At 38.8% G+C, this 21,033-nt stretch overlaps 3 protein-coding genes across 3 annotated transcripts; all 3 read left to right on the top strand.

The window, feature by feature from the left end:
- The first annotated feature begins 751 nt into the window (after nt 1-751).
- Nucleotides 752-4,613, top strand: pxdc1a (PX domain containing 1a). Its single transcript, XM_055201820.2, has 5 exons — nt 752-1,213; nt 1,292-1,392; nt 1,474-1,588; nt 1,672-1,771; nt 1,870-4,613. Exons 1-5 carry the CDS (start codon nt 982-984, stop codon nt 2,087-2,089), a joined length of 768 nt encoding a protein of 255 aa, XP_055057795.2. The 5' UTR covers nt 752-981; the 3' UTR covers nt 2,090-4,613.
- Nucleotides 4,614-5,841: 1,228 nt separating this feature from the next.
- Nucleotides 5,842-8,666, top strand: opn4.1 (opsin 4.1). The gene has a single exon (XM_055201819.2). The coding sequence runs from the start codon at nt 6,339-6,341 to the stop codon at nt 7,857-7,859; it is 1,521 nt and encodes a 506-aa protein (XP_055057794.2). The 5' UTR covers nt 5,842-6,338; the 3' UTR covers nt 7,860-8,666.
- A 1,126-nt stretch (nt 8,667-9,792) lies between these two features.
- On the top strand, nt 9,793-11,655 carry tmem53 (transmembrane protein 53). Its single transcript, XM_055201818.2, has 3 exons — nt 9,793-10,037; nt 10,469-10,572; nt 10,682-11,655. Exons 1-3 carry the CDS (start codon nt 9,983-9,985, stop codon nt 11,357-11,359), a joined length of 837 nt encoding a protein of 278 aa, XP_055057793.1. The 5' UTR covers nt 9,793-9,982; the 3' UTR covers nt 11,360-11,655.
- The last annotated feature ends 9,378 nt before the right edge of the window (nt 11,656-21,033 follow it).

Raw genomic sequence — 21,033 nt, 5'->3', positions numbered from 1 at the left:
GAATGAGGGGAGAGGCGGGCCTTACGGCGCATTCACACGGGGCGTCAGCGTTAACGCTTCCCATTCACTTTTAATGGGTGACGTCATGCGTTGCCGAACTGAATTGTGGATCCGTCGGCGCTGCGTCAGTGCCGTTGCTCGCGGCAGAAGTTGAACATTTCTCAACATTTCAAGCGGCAACGCGTGCGTCAGCCAATCAGATCGCCTCATGCAAATTACCTAGACAGAGCCAGCCAATTACGTTTATGGAAGAACGGAGCATGTGTAGCGGCCACTGTGATTGGCTGTTGGCCACGCTTCAGACAAGCCTTCCGTTAAGCGTTAACGCTTACGCCCCGTGTGAATGCGCCGTTACGTTGTGGTGAGTGAAGTTTACAGTTGCTTTGAAGAACCGGACTCCACTCGCTCACTGTCTCTGAAAAGCCGCGCTGCACTGCTCTTTTTTAAAAAAGGCAGTGCGTCGCGCCTTGCGTTTGCAAGCGTTTAAAGCGCTTTTGGTGTGACTGAGCCCTTGGGCTCAGTCACACCAAAAGCGCTTTAAACGCTTGCAAACGCAAGCCAGTCTGCTGTGTGAAATAATTACTTGAAGATTTTTAAATATGTTTTTTTAAATCTATTATTATGCCTGTATTGAGTTTTAACAATCGTGTTTAAATCCAGCTTTGAGAGAGAGAGAAACAGCAGGTCGAGAAATATGCTGGGAGAGGAGAGACTTCAGAGAGAGAGAGAGAGAGAGAGAGAGAGAGAGAGAGAGAGAGAGAGAGAGAGAGAGAGAGAGAGAGAGAGAGAGAGACGAAGAGAAAGTCAGAACACTGAGGATAAGTTTTACGAAGATAATTATATCAAATAATACAATATCTACATGATTTGCTTATAAAATAAGTCGCTTCATTTTGTTCTGCGCGTTATATTAGATCGCGAAACAGACACGTTAGTTGTTTACGTGGATGATTCCCATCGCGTGTCCCGTCGCAAATAGTTATGGCAGGTGTCACGAGCCTCTCTGTTCGGAAAGTAACCGACTGTTGTGTGATCGGACTCGAGCACTTTGCTGTTGGAGAAGAGGAGTTTTTCCAGATCAGGACTGAATGGTCTGATAAAAGCATAAGGTACTTACGAAGGCGATATCTCGATCTGGTAAAACTTGCGACTAGTTTGGAGAAGTTGTTTTCAGAGGACAGCGGGAGTTTGACTCAATCCCTGACGCTTAAGGGTATGCAATTCATTTATACTAGGCATTTATTTCAGGACTTGTGACAATTTCACTGCTTGCTAATTCTTATTTTATCAGCACTGCAGAAGATAATAGACGCAGAGCAACCCTGTGACATTGAAAACAAGCTGGATGAAGTGGAAACATTATTAAAAACTATAATCAAAATGCCACCAAAGGTAATTATTAATTTTGAGACGCTTACTTGTTGCTTTATGTCAACTTGGTGCCCTTCTTACAGTTTACTTTCTGCTTTCCAGTACTCTCAGTGTAAAGCAGTTCTTACATTTTTCAAGACTACCCCTTTGGACTACACTTTAAAAAACATGTTTGATCCAATCCAGCCCTTCTACCAGAGTCCTGTAACTGTAGCTGGTTTGTCTTCGTCACTATATTTAGCCTAATGAAAGAGATGACATGATTAAACTCTGTCATTTATTAGTTCATATGTGTTATAGATGTCAGGAGGGCCAATGGGTTTTGTTTGGCGAATACAGAGACTGTTCTTTTTGATCCATATATGTTGGAGAAAGGAGTCAAACCATCTAAATCGTGCATGTAAATATCTGAACACTTTTAAATTGATATAACCTATTAATCACTATGTACTAAAGTTTACCAAATCAGCAATGTGTGTGTTATCTTATCACATCCAGCTCTGAGACGGAGGCCCAGATATGGACAGGAACAACATGTGAAAATGGGATCAGACCTGACAAAGAATTTGTGCACACACCTTACTTCATGAGCTCAGTTCTGACTACTGTTGCCACTGAAAATAAAGAAGATGACTATCACCCTAAAAAAACAGAGTTTACCACCAACAACATCACCAGCCTCCACTTACATGCCTGCGAGACTGACATCCTTGAATGACTTGAACTGATAGTATATATTAAGGACCCTTATATATCTGAAAGCCCTTTAAAGACTTTAAGAATAAGCTGTTTTCAATATTAAAACTATAAAGGATTTTATAATTTAACAATACGTATGATTTATTAAAAAATATTTTTTAAAGATCAGAATTACATATTCAATATGTAAATGAAAAAAATGGAGGTTATTTTATATTAATGCACTAAAAAAAGTTCGTTTGACTTAAAAAAGTAAATTACCTGGTTGCCTTAAAATAAATTGAGTTAATTCTTAAACTTAAAAATATTAGTTAAAATCCGAACATTCTTTACACAACCATGTAACTTACATTTTAAGTTGAACCAACAAATCATTTTTATAGTGTATTTTTTGTAGTTTTATTATACATAGTTGTAGGTTTTAAACAAGTTTTGTTTTTATTTTTATATGTTCTTATTTAATAACATAACATTATAAGTCATGTGGAAAATTCCCCATGCACTGTCAAATAATTCTATCAAATCAACATTTATTTTTGTTAGCTTAACTTTAGTAAATTAAGTTAAACAATTTAAACTTATTTTTATAAGTTATGTCAACTTATCACAAGTCAAAACTTAAAATAGTACATTGAATTGGCTTGCAAAACAAAGTTTCTAACTTCATGCTGTATTTTTGAAAGTTTACAATGTTTTTAGTTAACTCAATACAAATTTTGCTTTATACAAGTCAACACTACCATAAACAGCTGAGTTGTAATAAACACAGATAAATATATCTATGTCTATGAAAGTAGACCAAGGCCCTGTCCCAAATGGCACACTCCGGACTTGTGGACTTCCTCAGGGTCCACACTTTAGTGCAGACTTTAGGGATCCTTGACGCGAGTCCACGAGGATTCACCGGAGTTGTATTTTGGGACAGACTCGGGCGTCACGCCGAAAATCAGAAGAAAAGTTGCCCATCAGTGTGAACTCCTCCCATCCATCGTCTAGTTGATCTTTCGCAAGGACTTTTGGTTTGGTAAAGTGCGTGAAGCCTGCAAAAGGGGCACTGATGAGCACACTTCGGAGCGTAAAAATGACAGATGGGACACCCTACGGACTCGTAGACTAAGCAAGCATGCGCAATTTAAGTCCACGAGACCGAAAGTCCACATGAAGTGCGCCATTTGGGACATGGCCCAAATCTCTGTTACAGCAGTCTGCCCTCCTGTCTCTCCATGTTTCCCCGTTTGTCATCCATTGAGGCCCTGTCCCAAATGGCACACTCTGGACTTGTGGATTTCCTCAGAGTCCACACTTTGATGACATCATGTAGTGCAGACCTTATGGACCCTTGATGCCAGTCCACAAGGGTGCATTGTAGTCGTACATGTGGGACAGCCTCATGCGTCATGCCGGGAATATGAAGAGATTGATCTGATTGGTCTGATTGCTCTTTTGAAATGACGTCTGGGTTGATAAAGTGTGTGGAGCCTGCAGCAGTGCGGTCTTCGCCGAAGACCACATCAAGGGTGCAAAGGGGGCACTAATGAGCATACTTCGAGCGTAAAAATGACAGATGGGACACCCTACTACGGACTTATAGACTAAGCGAGTACGCACAATTTAAGGCCACGAGACCGAAAGTCCACATGAAGGGACAGGGCCCAAATCTCTGTTACAGCAGTCTGCCCTCCTGTCTCTCCATGTTTCCCCGTTTGTCATCCATTGAGGCCCTGTCCCAAATGGCACACTCTGGACTTGTGGATTTCCTCAGAGTCCACACTTTGATGACATCATGTAGTGCAGACCTTAGGGACCCTTGACGCGAGTCCACAAGGGTGCATTGTAGTCATACATGTGGGACAGACTCATGCGTCACGCCGGGAATATGAAGAGATTGATCTGATTGGTCTGATTGCTCTTTTGCAATGACGTCTGGGTTGATAAAGTGTGTGGAGCCTGCAGCAGTGCGGTCTTCGCCGAAGACCACATCAAGGGTGCAAAGGGGGCACTAATGAGCATACTTCGAGCGTAAAAATGACAGATGGGACACCCTACGGACTCATAGACTAAGCGAGTACGCACAATTTAAGGCCACGAGACTGAAAGTCCACATGAAGTGCACCATTTGGGCCACCTGAACTGTGTTCAGTTCTGTCATTATCCTCACCTGCCATCAATCATCATCATCATGTCTTTTTCTGTTCTCCCCATTGTTGTCCGTTATTGTCAAATGTTGCTGTAGTGTTGATCAGTCATTTGTTTATTAAAAGTAATTGTTTAATGACATCCGTCTTTGTCTTCTTCATCCTTCACCACTATACCATAATATACATAAGATTAGTTTTAAAAATTTAAAGTAAGTCACCTGGTTGCCTCAATTTTTTCACTCTAGTTGACTAAAAAAGTTTTTAAAAAGAATTAGGTAACTTACTTTATCCAACTTTTTATATAGTGAAGTGACCGAGACTGTGATAGGTTGATCATTATTTCACTATGTTCAGGTCAGTGAGCAGTTCTCATGATGTGGGACAGTAATCAGTCTTTATTGGATCAGTCATTCTGCTCCACTTTCACACTGCACATATTGACTCGGCTCACTGAATGCACTCAAACAATCCATATACCCTTATTTTGAGTCAAAAAGAGTTTTTTCCATCAGTCTGCACATTTTCTGTTGCTAATTTGCCATTAAACAACAAACATTGGTTGCATTTAGTTAATGAGTTCAGAAAATCGAAAGAGATCTACATTTCCTCCTCCCGATGACCTCTTTTACTCTGACAGGAATGTCCTGCTCATTCCTCTGAGGCTTGCCAAACATTTTAACTTCAAATAAAGTTATGAAAATGAGGCCAATCATGTAGAGGGGCATCAATCAGAATTTTAGCTCTGCTTTCGAAGGCCAACGTTTTCAATTGAATAAAATAAAAAAGCACATGGACACTTCTGCATATAATCTTTGCTCTCAGTTTCCCAGTTTAATTTTAGTTAGGTTACAGAATAATCTGGAATATTTTATACATAATTTTGAAACGTTTCTTCTATTATTAATATTCTTCTAATATTTTTATATATATTTTGAACCATATTCCTTTGCCTACAAAGTGGGATGTGATATAATGTGCTCATATTATATTCTTAAATTAGTCACAGTTACCAGAAGTGATGTGCAACTTTAAAGGGACCATGGCATGAAAATCTGACTTTGTCCATGTTTAAGTGCTATGATTGGGTCCCCAGTGCTTCTATCAACCTAGAAAATGTGAAAAAGATCAAACCAGTAACTTAGTTTTGGTAAACCATTCTCTACAAGCACATGAAAAAATAGGTCGTTGAAATTTGGCTCTCTTTATGATGTCATAAGGAGCTCTTATTATAATAATACCACCCCTTAATCTGCACTATCCAATCACAGCACTGCCATTTAGTGCAGAGAAAAGCACAATTGAGTTTTAATTGCAACAAAACACCATCATTGTGATCAGGGTTTGAATTTCATCAGCTCATTTGCATTTCAAAGGAGGACACACCCAAAACGGCACATTTTTGCACACACCTACAAAGTGGCAATTTTAACATGCTATAATAAATTATTTATATGGTATTTTGAGCTAAAACTTCACATATGTGCTCTGGGGACACCAAAGATTTATAAAAAAAGTCTTGTGCCATGGCCCCTTTAAATAATTGAAATCTTTGGTCATTATTCTATTTTTTTTGAAAGATGCATTAAACATGCTTGGTTTTTTAATGGTTTGCCATTTTATTAAACTATTTTGTCCGATAAATACTTTAAAAGTTAAGTGTGTGGTCCATTCGGTACTGTACACTAAAAATTTGTTGGTTTAATCTAACCTGAGGGGGAATTAAAGCAAATATTGTACAAATGGCCCCCAAACATCAGTTTTGGTCACTACTGTATGTGTACAGTTAAATATTGTATAGGCCTTATTGACATGTCTGTATAAAATATTTTAGATACTATAGTATTATTATACTAAAACAATCAATGAAACCTATTGGATAACACAGTATTATGCTAAATAGTCCGGAAACAGCAACAGGTTCAATACGATTTTAACAAGGTCAGAAGAGTTCTCCAGATCAATAATAACTTGTTGTTACATTGATCAGTGTATAAAAAGCTAATGTAGTGAACCAACATTCACAGACACTGGCATAGGGAGGAGAAGACTGTTTATTTCACATAAGAACTCATTTTATTAGAATTAACTTCAGTTTTACAATTGTATACTGACTCTAACAAAAAGCTCAATATGAGTCATCATCACTCTTCATGGCGAGAGCACCACTGTGTCCCTGGAGACACCAACTGCACCGCAAGCTTTAAGGAATCCTTAAGCAGCAGGAACTACAAGTTACACCACGTGCCTTTCCATGGACCGACCCATAGTCACCACCACGAGCCTCCACACCCTTTCCCCACTGTGGATGTTCCTGATCATGCCCACTACATCATCGGCTCTGTCATCTTAATAGTTGGCATTACCGGAGTGATGGGGAACGCACTGGTGATCTACGTGTTCTGCCGAAGCAACAGTCTTCGCACTGCGGGGAACATGTTTGTGGTGAACCTGGCTGTGGCCGACCTCTTCATGTCTCTCACCCAAGCACCTATGTTCTTTGTGGCCAGCCTGCACAAGCGCTGGGTGTTCGGCGAGCGTGTTTGCGAGCTCTACGCCTTCTGCGGTGCCCTCTTCGGGATCTGTTCCATGATGACTTTGACTGCAATTGCTGCCGATCGCTGCCTTGCTATAACACAGCCGCTTGCGCTTGTGACCAAAGTCAGCCGACGCAAAGCCGGTGCAGTATTAGCTGTTGTGTGGCTCTATTCCCTGGGCTGGAGCCTTCCGCCCTTTTTTGGCTGGAGTGCCTATGTCCCTGAAGGCCTTCAGACCTCCTGTTCTTGGGACTACATGACCTTCACTCCATCGGTACGTGCATACACCATCCTTCTTTTCATTTTTGTGTTCTTCATCCCCTTAGGGATCATTGGTAGTTGCTACTTTGCCATTTTCCAAGCTATCCGAGCAGCAGGGAGGGAGATAAGGGAGCTGAATTGTGGAGAAACCCATAAGGTCTATAAACGTATGCAGAATGAATGGAAGATGGCTAAGGTTGCCCTTCTGGTGATTTTGCTCTTTGTAATATCCTGGTCACCGTACTCCGTGGTGGCTCTTACCGCAACTGCTGGTTATTCCCATCTCCTCACCCCTTACATGAATTCAGTACCTGCTGTTATTGCCAAAGCCTCAGCCATCCACAATCCCATCATCTACGCAATCACACATCCTAAATACCGGGCAGCTATTGCGCGTTACATTCCAATACTCCGCCGTATTCTCCGCGTAAAGGAGAAGGACCTCCGTTCTTCTTTCAGTTCCAGCAGTGCCCTCTGCTCCCGTCGTCCGACCCTCACCAGCCAATGTTCAACGGAGGTCAGTGTCGGAAATGCAGCACGGGTTAACGGCCGCTGGGGAAAGACCCGCTTGTCTTCTGCTTCAGACACTGATTCGTACTGGACTGAGAGCGAGGCTGAAGGTTCCAGTGTGAATTCCACAACTTTTGGTCGTCGTGTGTCCACAGAGATCTCTTCAGATACAGCCATTCCTTCAACAGAGTCAAGCACTACCACCACAAGAGGGCACAAAGCAGAAAAATCAGACAAGGTTTTAAGCATACCTGTGCCCTTTATTGCTTTCGGAACAGATCCATCAGACAGGGAGCCTGTATCTGATGGAAAGACGTTCCTCCTTGAGGGGGACCTCAGGGAATAATGTAGTGCTTTAGAAGACTAGCTTGGTGTTTGTTACCGTAGTAGCAGTCGCTTTAAATTTGACTAAATATATAATTTTATAAACAGGCTACAGTGGCGGCCAGTGAATTCGTTTTCGAGGGCGCACAATGCAAAGCTTGTCACAACATGTATTTAGCCCGTGATGTGTGTGACTCCTCATGTCAAAATATGTGTTTGGCGCGCCATGTTAACCTATGTGCATCACGCATCATGCCAAAGTACGTGCCTGCTGCCGATGCTTTGAAGGGGTTTATAATTACGCTAATTTTTGCCAGATACTCGCCTAATATCACATAAATCAGAGTTTAATGTGAGTGTAAATGAGTGTCTTGTGAGTATTTTGTGAACTGAGCGTCTCTTTTATCATAAACCCTTTCGACGGGTGTGTAGCAGGCACTTATTTTGACATGACGCGTGATGCACATAGGTTCACATGACGAGCAACACTCCGAACACATATTTTGAATTTGTGCCCCTCGGCACAGGCTGTATACCTATTCTTATGTCGTGTTGATTTTGAATAAAAAAATATAGGTTATGTGTGAATTTAAAAAACGTGTTTAGATTATTTTAAATTATTTAGCTTAAAAAAGTCTGTTAAAATGTATAAAACTTTAGCTTCTTAGTAATTTTCTATTTGAATATTCTAGGGAATGGAGTAAGTACATTTGTGTAAATAAATGTATGTAAATTGTGTTTGGTCTAACATACATTATATCATCAACAGTCTTGTTTGTTTGTATTTATTTGCATATGTAGTATAGTTACTCCTACAATAAAAATACAATTTTACAAATCAAAATGACCAGTTGTCATGTATGAACTGCCACAGTAGGCTACTGTTCAAAGCTTAGCACATGAAAATGTTTTTATTTATTTATTTTAATTATTCACCTTTTTATCTTTCATTCGTTTATTCATGGAGACCTAAACAAATAATGCAACAGACTGATTCACTCAAGACTTTTATTATCCTTTATCAATATTTCAAATCATAGTACATTTAGGGGTACATTTCATATTACATAAATCATAGTACATTTCCCAGACAGGGATTAGCTTAAGCCAGAACTAGGCCTGAGTTTAATTAGGAAATATAACTAGTTTTAACAAAAAACTAAAAACATGCCTGAGGCAAAACAAAGTGCACTAATGTATTTTAAAGGGATAGTTCACCAAAAAAAAAGGAAAACTGTCATCATTTACTCACTCTCATTTTGTTACAAACCCGCATACATTTCTTTGTTCTGATGTTTGTAACAAAACCGTTCTTATGGATAAACATACGTGCCATTCTTCCCGGACGTGTCCTGGCCAGGATTTCGGTGCGTCTTCCGGAAGTGTTGACCACATATGCCATTCAGTTAAAAACATAAGACATAGTTTCATTCTTACCTTAAAATGTAATGGTTGCTTTTCTGTAATAATAATAATAATCCTCTATGACGTATGTGGTCAACAAATATGACTTCCGGAAGACGCACCCAAAATCCTGTCCGCGTCCGGGAAGAATGGCACGTATGGTCACCCTACCGTTTGTGGACCCCACTGACTTCCATAGTAGGAAAAAGAATACTATTTAGGTAAATGGGGTCAACGAACTGTTTTGTTACAAACATTTTTCAAAATATCTTTCTTTGTGTTCATCAGAACAAAGAAATACATGCGGGTTTGTAACAACACGAGAGTGAGTAAATGATGACAGAATTTTAATTTTTAGTTGAACTATCTCTTTAAGATATGTCAGTGCAAGTTGGTTTCTGTTTATCTTACATTTATTTTTGTCTAATCCCTGTCCGGGAAACCGCCCCATAAGGTTTTAACCTTACAATATGTTATGACACGCAACACCTAACTTTTATGTCACTGACCATATGGCTCATCCGAACTTTTATTATAGATTTCCCGTGACTTTTAAATCGTAACCCGGAAGTTGTTTTTAACAATGGCGCGGTTATGTTGCCGACTTCACAGTGTATCGCGTGAACGCCCCTGAATCTGTCTGACTGTATCTTAAGCAACACAACAAAAGAAGCGAAACGCGAGACACACTTCAAGTGTTTTATTAATGGCAGACAGAAGACTGGAAAAATAATATTCATTATGGGGGATGAGGGCATAGACTACAACATTGTTTTTCCAGAAGCACCAATCTCAGGTGAGTGTTGTATTGAATTGAATTGAATTGAATTGAGCCTGACAGCAACACCACTGGTTTATCTTGTACTGTTACTATAATCCATTCATACCGATTTCTCAAAATATTTATTTACGTACGTGCAAATGAGTGCCAGATTGCAGACTACGATTTACATTGTAAAATGTAGAGGCGCTGTGCAAATTAGGAAATTATATAGTTTTTAATTATAGTGTCAGTAGGCTACTATTTGTGTATGTACTGTATTGTATTGGTGTTGGACAGTAGATGCGTTCGACTTCATGCTGTGTTGCGCAGACCGAATGGCCCATTACATCAAAACACCGCGAGGGCTATGCTTTCGAATCGCTCTCGCGGTACTTCGCTGTCATAGAGCGATCGGTGTGCGCAGCACTGCTTCAAGTCAAAAACATACATTCTTCTTTTGGCAGAGAAACACTGGCGCGGATCAAAGGAGCCAGTCGTTATTCTTTTAGGCTGGGCTGGCTGCAGAGACAAACATCTCGCAAAATACAGCTCTATCTACAATCAACAGGTGACATCTACATTCTTAGATTTTTAAGGATTTGCTAAAATAAATGTGTAGAAAAGCCCCATAAAGATAACCTGTATGATAGCAATAACAGCTTCTTGTTTACATCCAGGGATGCGTGACTGTGCGCTACACAGCTCCTTTGAAGACGGTGTTTGTTTCCGAATCATTCGGATATGAAGAGCTAAGAAGCGCTGCTCACAAATTACTTGAACTTCTGTATGACTATGAGGTAGAGAACAACCCAATTTTCTTCCACGTTTTCAGCAACGGGGGATTCATGCTGTACCGCTACATGGTTGAGTTATTACAAAGTCACCCTCAGTTTAGCACTCTATGTGTGGTGGGCACAGTTGTGGACAGTGCGCCTGGCAGTCAAAACGTTATAGGCGCCCTCAGAGCTCTCAAAACCACCTTAGGGCCCAAAGTCAACTTAGTACTGCAGTACGTCCTCCTGGCACTGTTTGCAGTGGCAGTTGTGCTTCTGAGGGTTGTCTTGTATTCTGTGACCAAATACTTTCACAAGAACCACTACGATGCTATGATGGAGAAACCTGCACCTTGGCCTCAGATGTACCTTTATTCCAGATCAGACAGGGTGATCAGGTACAAGGATGTGGAGAAGATGGTTAAGGTGTTGCGGGAGAAGGGGCTGACCGTTGAAAGCTTCGATTTTATCACCCCTGCACATGTGAGTTTATACAGAGACTGTCCAGAAGACTATTCCAGCAGGTGCAGGACTTTTCTGACAGGCTGCATGACTGCTTCAGTGGAAAAGAAACGTCTTTAGGTGCACTAAACGTTCTTGATCAGCCTTTAAAATCTATATACACACACACGGTACATTTATGTGTGCACTAACCATCTTATTTGTGAAATGTAAACTACTGTTTAATAACCTTAACTGATCTTAAACCCTAAATGAAGTTTTAACAGGGGTTTATTTTGCACACTGATCTTTTCTGTATTTGTCTTATGCTGTGAATTAAATTGTAATTTAAGGCTTGATTTGTTACATTGGTGGACGTTGTGAATGGGTCGATTTGTGTATTTGGACATTGTGAATAAATAAATTTATGTATTTGACCAATGTGCCTTTCTTTAAATGAAAGTTTCTGGTAAATTAAAGCTTGACCGCTACGAATGCCATTTCAAAATGAATACAAAAACACAAACCAGGCACTGATACTGACAGGACTTTTGCACACACAATCCCTACACGTTAATCTTGTTGTTTAAACTGCAACTGTGTATGAAAGCCAAACTTTCTACAAGTTCAGTCTTTAGTTTCTTGGTTGTTTTTATTTTGCGCAGCTCTTTTTCATATACGATAGAAAATCACAAAATAGTGATGACACATTCAAGAGATTTCTCTGCCGGGCAGGTAAAATTGGCCTTTGTCATAGCCGACAAGTCAGTTGGTTTGTGGTCAAAGATCTTTCTGAATGGTTCTCGTACCATGTCTCCGACTGTCACATCTGACATTTCAGAGCGAGTCGCTGGCATTTGTTTTTTCAGAAAGCCCTCGGTGACACTATCATTTAGAGCCACTGATAGGGAAAAAAGTACAAGTGAAGTTTATATATCTGTTTAGACAGATGAACATCGCTTATTGGAGTGCATCATGAATGGATTGCTTTGTTTTCATCTGGTTGGTCAGATTGTTGGATTGCCTGCAAGCAACAGCGTGCTTTCCTAAAATTAGTTTTGAGGAATGAATTCAACTTAAATAACTACACAACACCATCAGCAATAAACATTTTATATGTAAGGGATAATGTATAGGCAGCAGGTTGTTATCGCAGACTTAAGCCCTGACAGTGTGATCAGGACCAGAAGCAAAGGGGGGTTCCTGTATCACACTGAAGGGGCTTATAACACCATAACAACCGTCTCTGTACATTATCCAGGTTATTACACGGCTATTTATCTCAAAAGTTCAATTAAATTTTATTTATATTGCGCAATTGTTTCATTGTTTCAAAGCAGCTTTACATTAATAGATGCAGGAGAAAACACAGAAAAATCAATTTCTTATAAGAAGCAGAATACAGCAGCTAAGATTAAACTGTACTAGCGAGCGTAACGTATAGAAGAAGATGCAAAGTTAAGCCAATGTCAGCTGACTTCTGACCACCAAGGTAAGGAACATTAAAAATTGATTTGAAATATATTTTATTTGCCCATTTTCAACGAATACAGACCTTCTGCGAGAAAAAAGTAAAGACAAAGTTTTTAAGTAAAGACAAAGACAAATGTCACAAACACACTATTTGGTTTAATTCTTTGTAAATAATGTCCTATATGTATTAAAGGGGACATTTCACAATACATTTTTAAGATGTTAAATAAATCTTTGGTGTATGTATGTGAAGTTCTAGCTCAAATACCATATAGATAATTTATTATAATATGTTAAAATTGCCACTTTGTAGGTGTTAGCAAAAATGTGCCGTTTTTGGGAGTGTTCTTTTTAAATGCAAATGAGCTGATCTCTGTACTAAATGTCAGTGCTGTGGTTGGATAGTGCAGATTAAGGGGCGGTATTATCCCCTTCTGACATCACAAGGGGAGCCAGATTTCAATTACCTATTTTGTCACGTGCGTGCAGAGAATGGTTTATCAAAATTAAGTTACATTCAAACATGAAAGAAGTCAGATTTTCATTATGTCCCCTTTAAAATACATATTTATATTTAAATGTGTTTAATATTAAACTATAGCTGTCAAAATGATTTGCAGAATATCTCGGATTATACCACGGGCCTGTTGAATGCTTTATTCTGATTGGTTGAAAAATGTTTCAAGGGTGACCTAGCCTGTCATGTCTTAAAATGACCACCAAAGCAATGTTTGTGGTAACCGTGGTATAAGCAAAAAAATTGACTTCGGTCCATTGAATTATTTGAAAATAATGCACACCGCTTCACATTGTGCGGGTATTACCACCTTGGGTGTGCATTACTTTTGAATAATTCAACAGCTAGTCGTCAATTATCCTTGCATAGCAACCTTGAAATGTCGCAACTGGCCAATCTGAATCGATCATTTTAGAGTGCGGTGTAATAAAAAATATTAATGTTTAAATGTAGCCATTCTAAATATAATGTTTATTATAGGATAATCTTGTAGTTCAATCAATCAATCAATCAATCAATCAATCAAATTTTATTTATATAACAATTTTCCAAACAAATTAATGCAGTTCAAAGTGCTTAAGGTAAGAAAAGAAAACAAAGTACATAACAATGGAAATCGGAAATGCATAAAATACACAAACACATAAAATATTTATTTCATATTGGTTGACAGGTTAAGCATATCCTAAGCATTAATAACTCGTAAACAGAAAAATGTATCTAAAATGACTTTTAGTGAACTTTTTATCTCAAGGTGGTTTTATAATGTTGTGATTTGAATGGACTTATATTAGCTTACATTACTAAAAAACAAAACAATGACCAAATAAATGCATTATTGTATAATTTTTTGTTTTGTCTTTGCTCTGCTGTAAACCACTGAAGGTTTGCTGAAGGCCATTAGTAACCATTCTGTCCAATTTTAACCAGCTATAGCACATAGATTTCAATGGAGGGCAGCATTTCTCCATGATCCACTGACAGTGTTTTTTTAACAAATCTGGTGTCTGTCTTTTCATTCTAAGTGAACTATAAAAATAACTTTTTTTTTAACAAATCTAACAATTGATTTTTGCTTCTTTTAACACTTTGCTAATTAAGTGTTGTAATCTACTATCATGTGCTGCATGTATATGAAGAGTTTTTGTCAAAACATGGTTATTATTATGTTATTATGTTTTTATTGTGCAACTCAGCTTAATTTTTTTTTAATTATGAAGGCCTAAATCAAAACAAACCAACTGCAGTTTGATTTATATTAATTGGAATACACAATAAAAAACAAGATTTTTGAAAAAAAAATCGATTTGAAACCAAACTCTTCATATGTTCAATTATAAAAAGTGCTTCAATCGAATCAAAGTAAAGCAGCATTTTACATGCTGCTTGTGCCTGTAAGAAAACGCACTCCATCTGGAGTTAACAGAAAAAGATGCTTGTTTGGCTTTTAAAGAACTTTTGTCATTGAGTTAAACAGCAGCTTACGTAATTGACAGCACACTGTATAATGGCAATGCCTGATAAAAGTCCTGAAATTGCCCTGAGAGTTAATGAAGTTGCACTGTGTAATGAGGGAAGATTGTGGTGGAAAGGGGTCAACAGGCCTCTTCAGCCCTCTCGTCCATGGAAAATGGCTGCTGTCAGCCGCTGAACATTATGGGAATCTGAATGCCCACACAGCAAGCTCGCCCAGAGATTAATGATTTAAAATAGTGGCGTTTGGCAGAGACCCATTTTCTCGGTTCGCTCTTATAGGGACAAGAGACTGCGGCAAAGAGAATTAAGCTCTTAAAATAGTCAAGTACTTAAATATGTTTTCATAATTTACATTTTTGCCCTTGATCATCCTGCTATTTCATGAATTGCATCCTAACTTCCTATAATATTTAACATATTCGACACAATAACAATGAATCCTTACTTGCTGCCTAAAATAAAAACAAACAAGTGAAATAATTACATGGGTGAGTAACCCATGCATTGTTACGTGACTAAATGTGTTGTCCCTAAATAGACAGATCTCTGTGTATTGGATAGGGATGCACCGATATGGAAATTTTGGCCGATACCGATAACGTTTTAAATTTGGGGGCCGATAACCGATATCTATAGGTCGATAAATATTCATATTATTTTCACAATGAAAAACTCGCAGACCGCGGACATCTTGTCTTTGCGCTAGACTAGCATACTCTTCTTAAGCCCGCAACACGTGTCATCTTCGTGCTATGTCACAGAAAGCACCAATCAAAACTCCACATGGCCAGCAATGAGCAAGTGAAGTGGTTCAACAAACCAAAATAATCCATCATTTATCGGCTTTTATTTATCGGCCTAATTTTGCTATCAGGCCGATAACCGATAATATTAAAAATAAGCAGTTATCGGCCGATAACGATATGTCGGCCGATATATCGTGCATCCCTAGTATTGGAACAATACATTTTCTGTTACTTTTAACACAACTTGTGCTGTCCCTTTAATTTATTTTAACACAAAATCAACCTATAATGACAAATCATGTGTTAAATTGCATGACACAATGTAAAAAAAATGAACACATCCTGTTTTATAGTGACCTATATTATCCACTTGCCTTTTAACTAATCTAACCCAATATCTTGATAACATCATGTGTTAACTAACCACGTGCATACAAGTTAAGACCAGTTACAAGCTCAGAAATAAAAATAGTTATTTCACATTTTATTTTAATTTTGACATACAATATGAAAGTCCAATCCAAAAAAGCAGGGGATAAAAAAGTAAATGCTAATATTTTATTCATTATTCATTAATTTTGTACATTGCGTGATACAGTATCATATACCCCATCATGTTTTTAGAAAAATGTAGTATAGTGCATATAGAAAATGTGATTTTTTTTTACAATACACATACTATTTATTGTAGCATTTCTAACTTGCTTGTAGACCGTATTGCTTGTTTCAGTGTAGGTCTGTGCGTAATTTCAGCATTTTAGACAACAGATGGCAGTGTCAGCCAAAGCAGCCGTAACACTATAATCTCCATTAGCAAACCAGGGCAGTAAATCACAGAAAAGCTCTAATTTTGGTATCTAACAAAACCTCTTAGAATGCACTTTCCTTAACACATAAACGTGAAAGTCCTGTGGCTTGACTTTAACTTCTATTCAGTATGAATAAGCCTCTAGACATCTCTGTTTAACTCGAGTTCGCTATAAAGGAAATTATTAAACAGCTTAATGCACAGATATTTCAGATGTCTTACAATTGTAATTTTTACTACTTAGTTTGTTTTGTCCAGATAAGCTTGTATTGCTTTTAAAACACTACTTTTATGTTTCATTTTAGTTTTAAGAATTTGAAATATGACAAAAGATAACCTGCAGCATTGGCATTTACAGTCAATAGCCATAAAACGCAGAGGGGGACGTCTGCGAATGTTTAAAGTCTGTTGGAGATTTTCAGACTGTCACCCTCTTTTACTTTGAGTTTAATGTCAAATTGTACATCTGTTACATGCACTGCCTTTCGGAAAACAGAGATAGGCTGCTTGTGAAGATATACTGCCGTATACAATCGCTGTGCACTCAGTTAAGTTCATGCTCCATTTCTGAAGAGTAATATCTGATATGATATTGTTGCCCTTATCCAAGGGGAAATGGGTAAATCTGTCGTGACTGCAAGTTATCAGATAGTCCAAAGATCTTGAGGAAATCCAATATTTCACAGGCTTTAAAAAAACATGATCTTTATATGTAAATGCATTTTAGCAAGTTTGATTTTTCTGGAGGTGTTGAATGTGACCTTTATTGTTAAATTTGTATTTAACTGATACCTTTGAACACCTCTCTATAGCCATAACACAACAAGATACTTTTAGTCCATTATGAGTCATTGCTGCCCATGCCTGCATGAATTTCGACCTATCCTTCCTAACACTGGTTTACTACGCACGTAGTGGTGTGCTTTATTATGTGCTGTATAAGGTTTAGAGGTCAAACATAAGCTCATGTCTCCGTTTGCTCCTTCCTTTTCCATCTGCTATGTTTGTCTCATCTTTTGTTTTCCAGCTTTGAATGTCTGGTGTCAGGAAATAGGTTCATCACATCGGTCCATGTTTGTCCTTTCGTCTCCTTCACTCGCCCACTTGTTTGGCACACAAATCCAGAGCGCTTACAGTAAGCCTGCAGGAGCCAATCCGGCCCACCGACCCTTTCCACCACACCTGTTTCGGCGCACTGGAGCTTTAAGTCGCTCCCTCTTCCGCTAATGAGCAAAGCATCCCGCCGAAACGAACACGGAGCGTCGGGCCCCCTCCCACTCGGGATGAAAGCACGGGAGAGACATGACCAAAGTCGTCTCCTCTTTGACAAACTTGAAAAGCTTCCCTGGTGTGTAAGTTGAGGAATTGGACACTGAGAAAAGGGCTTTCAGTCGGACTAACCCTGTCTCCAAGCCCCCTTCTAGGTTTCCACTTATGAAATGAAGAAGAAAGAGAGACAGGCCCTCAGCGTGTGAACGGCACCTCTCGGAGAACGGGTTGGGCAGGATTGTTCAAAGTGACTGCGCTTCACAAAGCTCCTTCAGGAGAACATCTCCGGCTCTTCACAGCCGTGGCATCTGACAAGCAGCGGGCTCCGGTTAAAAGCACTGTCGAATTAGACGTACAAAACAAACCGTGTGACATCACATAGGCAACGGTGCCGCACTAGCGCTGCACTCGGCGAAGAGCGCGTGTGCGGCGTATAGTTTGAAAGATATGAAAGTGCCACAATGCTGGTCTCCAAGCATGCGTGGGGTGGGTTTAATTTGACTGAGGGGGTAAGGCAAATATAGGGTGAGGCAAAAGAAAGTATGTCTAATGAAGAGGAGACGTGCTCTTGTGTGACAGCCCTCCAGAAGCAAGGCCTCACAAAAGCTCTACAGAGGCGCAGAGAAAAAGCAGCAGGCTTTTGATTCGGCTGTACAACTGACACTTCGGCTTCTCTTGTTCTTGTGCAGCAAAAGTCCCTTTGTTAGACATTCTGTGTTATTGGATAATGATTTTCAACTATATATTTCTGACTTGGATTTCACAGACAGGTCTTTTCAAAGTCTCATAATCTAATTATGAGTATAGTTTCATTTCACATTAAGTTCCATCTTTGGCATGACCTTACTCAGTTAATATTAAAGGGACACTCCGCTTTTTTTGAAAATATACTCATTTTCCAGCTCCCCTAGAGTTAAACATTTGGTTTTTACAGTTTTGAAATCCATTCAGCTGATCTCTGGGTCTGGCGCTTGCACTTTTAGCATAGCTTAGCACAATCCATTGAATCTGATTAGACCATTAGCATCACGCTAAAAAATATCCAAAGAGTTTATCTAGTTTTTCTATTTAAAACTTGACTCTTCTGTAGTTACATTCGTGTACTAAGGCCGACAGAAAATTAAAAGTTGTGATTTTCTAGGCAGATATGGCTAGGAACTATACTCTCATTCTGCCGTACTAATCAAGGACTTTGCTGCTGTAACATGACTCCAGCAGGCGTAGTGATATTACGCACTGCCCGAAAATAGTCCATTTGAAATGCCATTGAAAGTTACTAAGGGGACTATTTTCGGCTGCTGCGTAATATCATTGCGCCTCTTTGGTTACTTTTGAGCGTGATGCTAATGGTCTAATCAGATTCAATGGATTGTGCTAAGCTATGCTAAAAGTGGTACCGCCAGACCAGGAGATCAGCTGAATGGATTCCAAAAAGATAAAAATCAAATGTTTAACTCTAAGGGAACTGGAAAATAAGCATATTAAAAAAAGTGGAGTGTCCCTTTAAATATATCAAAGTTATATGTTCATAGAATGCTCTTTACATTATAGGATGATTTTATGTAAAAAACAAACAAACAGTAAAGCACAAATAGATTACGTAAGCTAGGGTTTCACAGTCTATGTAATTTAACCTTATGAACTATTGGATTCAGAAATATAGTCCCTTTCACACATACAGTCTTTACTGGTAATTTACTGGTAAATTGGCGTTAACATGTCATGTGTGAACAGAACCTTTCCGGTAAATCAGTGCTCCCAATTTACCAGTAAGACAGGTTGTAAGATTACCAGTAATTTACCGGTAAGCGCTGTGTGTGAACGAAAATTATAGGATTACCGGCATTTAGAATGGACGACGTCAGACCGTGCTGACAGCTTCGGGCCAATAGCATTTTAATACAGATAACGCGTTTACCCCCGCAGTGTTTACTGACGTTTCCACACACACATGCTGCTTGAAAGTTGAGCACACCTGAAGTTTACGTCCACATTTCTTCACCAAAGTTGTTTAAAACAGCTTACCGCCGAATTGCAGACGTCCTTAGCACGACCTCTGTGAAGCCTAAAGTGCAAACTGTTGTTAAAAACGCATTTTCGGTTTGACGTCGTCTCATTCAATGTTGTTTGGTCATGAGCAACTTCGCGACTGTTTACCACAGACGTGAAAACAACAAAATACGGACCGTGGTTATGAACGACGTGGATTGTTTACAAATACAACACTGAGCTCGCCGCGTGCTACAGGTACTTCCGCTTTCTCAACGAATTTACCGGTATTTTGATACTGATGTGTGAATGATGTCTTACTGGTAAAATAACGGAACGCCACTGCGTGTGTGAACAGCACATTTTTGTATTTACCGGTAAATTCATTCTGGTAAATTCATGGTAATTTACCAGAATTACTGTGTGAAAGAGGCTAATGTTACACTTTTTACACTCTTTAGTGAATGTTTCTCATGGTAGAATTATTTTTCAGTGGCACACACACAAAAAAAGATATTGAATATTTCCTCAGAGAATGATACAGATCACTGAACACATATTGACCTTTTGTCAGTACAACATATAATCTGTGCTCTAAACAAGAGCTATAGTCATTAGGACAACTAGCCCTGGTTCTTTTTTATTTAAAAAAGGCTCCTTTCCGTGCTTGGATTTGATTTAGTATTATGCCTGCACTCATCTTCAGCATTGCATTAGTGTGAGTGGGCATTCTGACATTATCCCACCATACACATCTGGACTGAGCCAAGGTCTCAGATGTGTCAGATGTCTAAGCCAAGAGAAAACCTTGACATTTTACTCAGTGACTCATTAGTCTTATTTTTACCATAAAGTTTATCTTCTTTTAAATTAGTATATTAAAGAGTATATGAAGGTGCTTCACGATGCCATAGAACAGTTCCCAAACTTTTCATTTTGTGATATCATTTTGAAATATGTATAATGTATCCCGGATCCCACCAACATATTTTTGAATTATCTTTTATAATTGAGAATTAATTTTAATGAAATGTACGTTTAATTGAAATATAAAAATAATTTATGCTATATCATATCAAAATCATTGTCATTGCTAGTCATTTATTGGACTAAACTGTTTTTTTTTCACAACAACAGCAAAGCAATTTTGTGCGACCCACCTTATCCTACTGTGTAACTCACAAATGAGTCCTGGTTTAAAGGAAAACACCACCCTTTTTCAATATTTTACTATGTCCTCAACTTAGACAAATGAATACATCTCTATCTTTTTTCAATGCATGCACTTAATTAGGGTGACCATACGTGCCATTCTTCCCGGACGCGTCCTGGCCAGGATTTCGGGTGCGTCTTCCGGAAGTCGCATTAGTCGACCGAATACGTCATCAAGGTTCTCACATTTTAGTTAAAAATATAAGACATACAATCGTAGTTTTATTCTTACATTGAAATGTAATGGTTGCTTTTCTGAAATAGAAACTGAAATAATAACTTCCGGAAGACGTACCCGAAATCCTGGCCAGGACGCATATGGGAA

Source organism: Misgurnus anguillicaudatus, chromosome 2 (genome assembly GCF_027580225.2).
Source record: "Misgurnus anguillicaudatus chromosome 2, ASM2758022v2, whole genome shotgun sequence".
NCBI lineage: Eukaryota > Metazoa > Chordata > Actinopteri > Cypriniformes > Cobitidae > Misgurnus > Misgurnus anguillicaudatus.
Note: the sequence above shows the minus strand (reverse complement) of the source record. Positions and strands in the feature narration are given on the sequence as shown.

Coding starts and splice junctions, on each gene's coding strand:
- pxdc1a (XM_055201820.2), top strand. CDS start 982: ATGGCAGGTGTCACGAGCCTCTCTGTTCGGAAAGTAACCGACTGTTGT. Junction 1,393..1,473: donor TAATCAAAATGCCACCAAAG/GTAATTATTAAT, acceptor TCTGCTTTCCAG/TACTCTCAGTGTAAAGCAGT. Junction 1,589..1,671: donor GAGTCCTGTAACTGTAGCTG/GTTTGTCTTCGT, acceptor TATGTGTTATAG/ATGTCAGGAGGGCCAATGGG.
- opn4.1 (XM_055201819.2), top strand. CDS start 6,339: ATGAGTCATCATCACTCTTCATGGCGAGAGCACCACTGTGTCCCTGGA.
- tmem53 (XM_055201818.2), top strand. CDS start 9,983: ATGGGGGATGAGGGCATAGACTACAACATTGTTTTTCCAGAAGCACCA. Junction 10,038..10,468: donor TCCAGAAGCACCAATCTCAG/GTGAGTGTTGTA, acceptor TTCTTTTGGCAG/AGAAACACTGGCGCGGATCA. Junction 10,573..10,681: donor GCTCTATCTACAATCAACAG/GTGACATCTACA, acceptor GTTTACATCCAG/GGATGCGTGACTGTGCGCTA.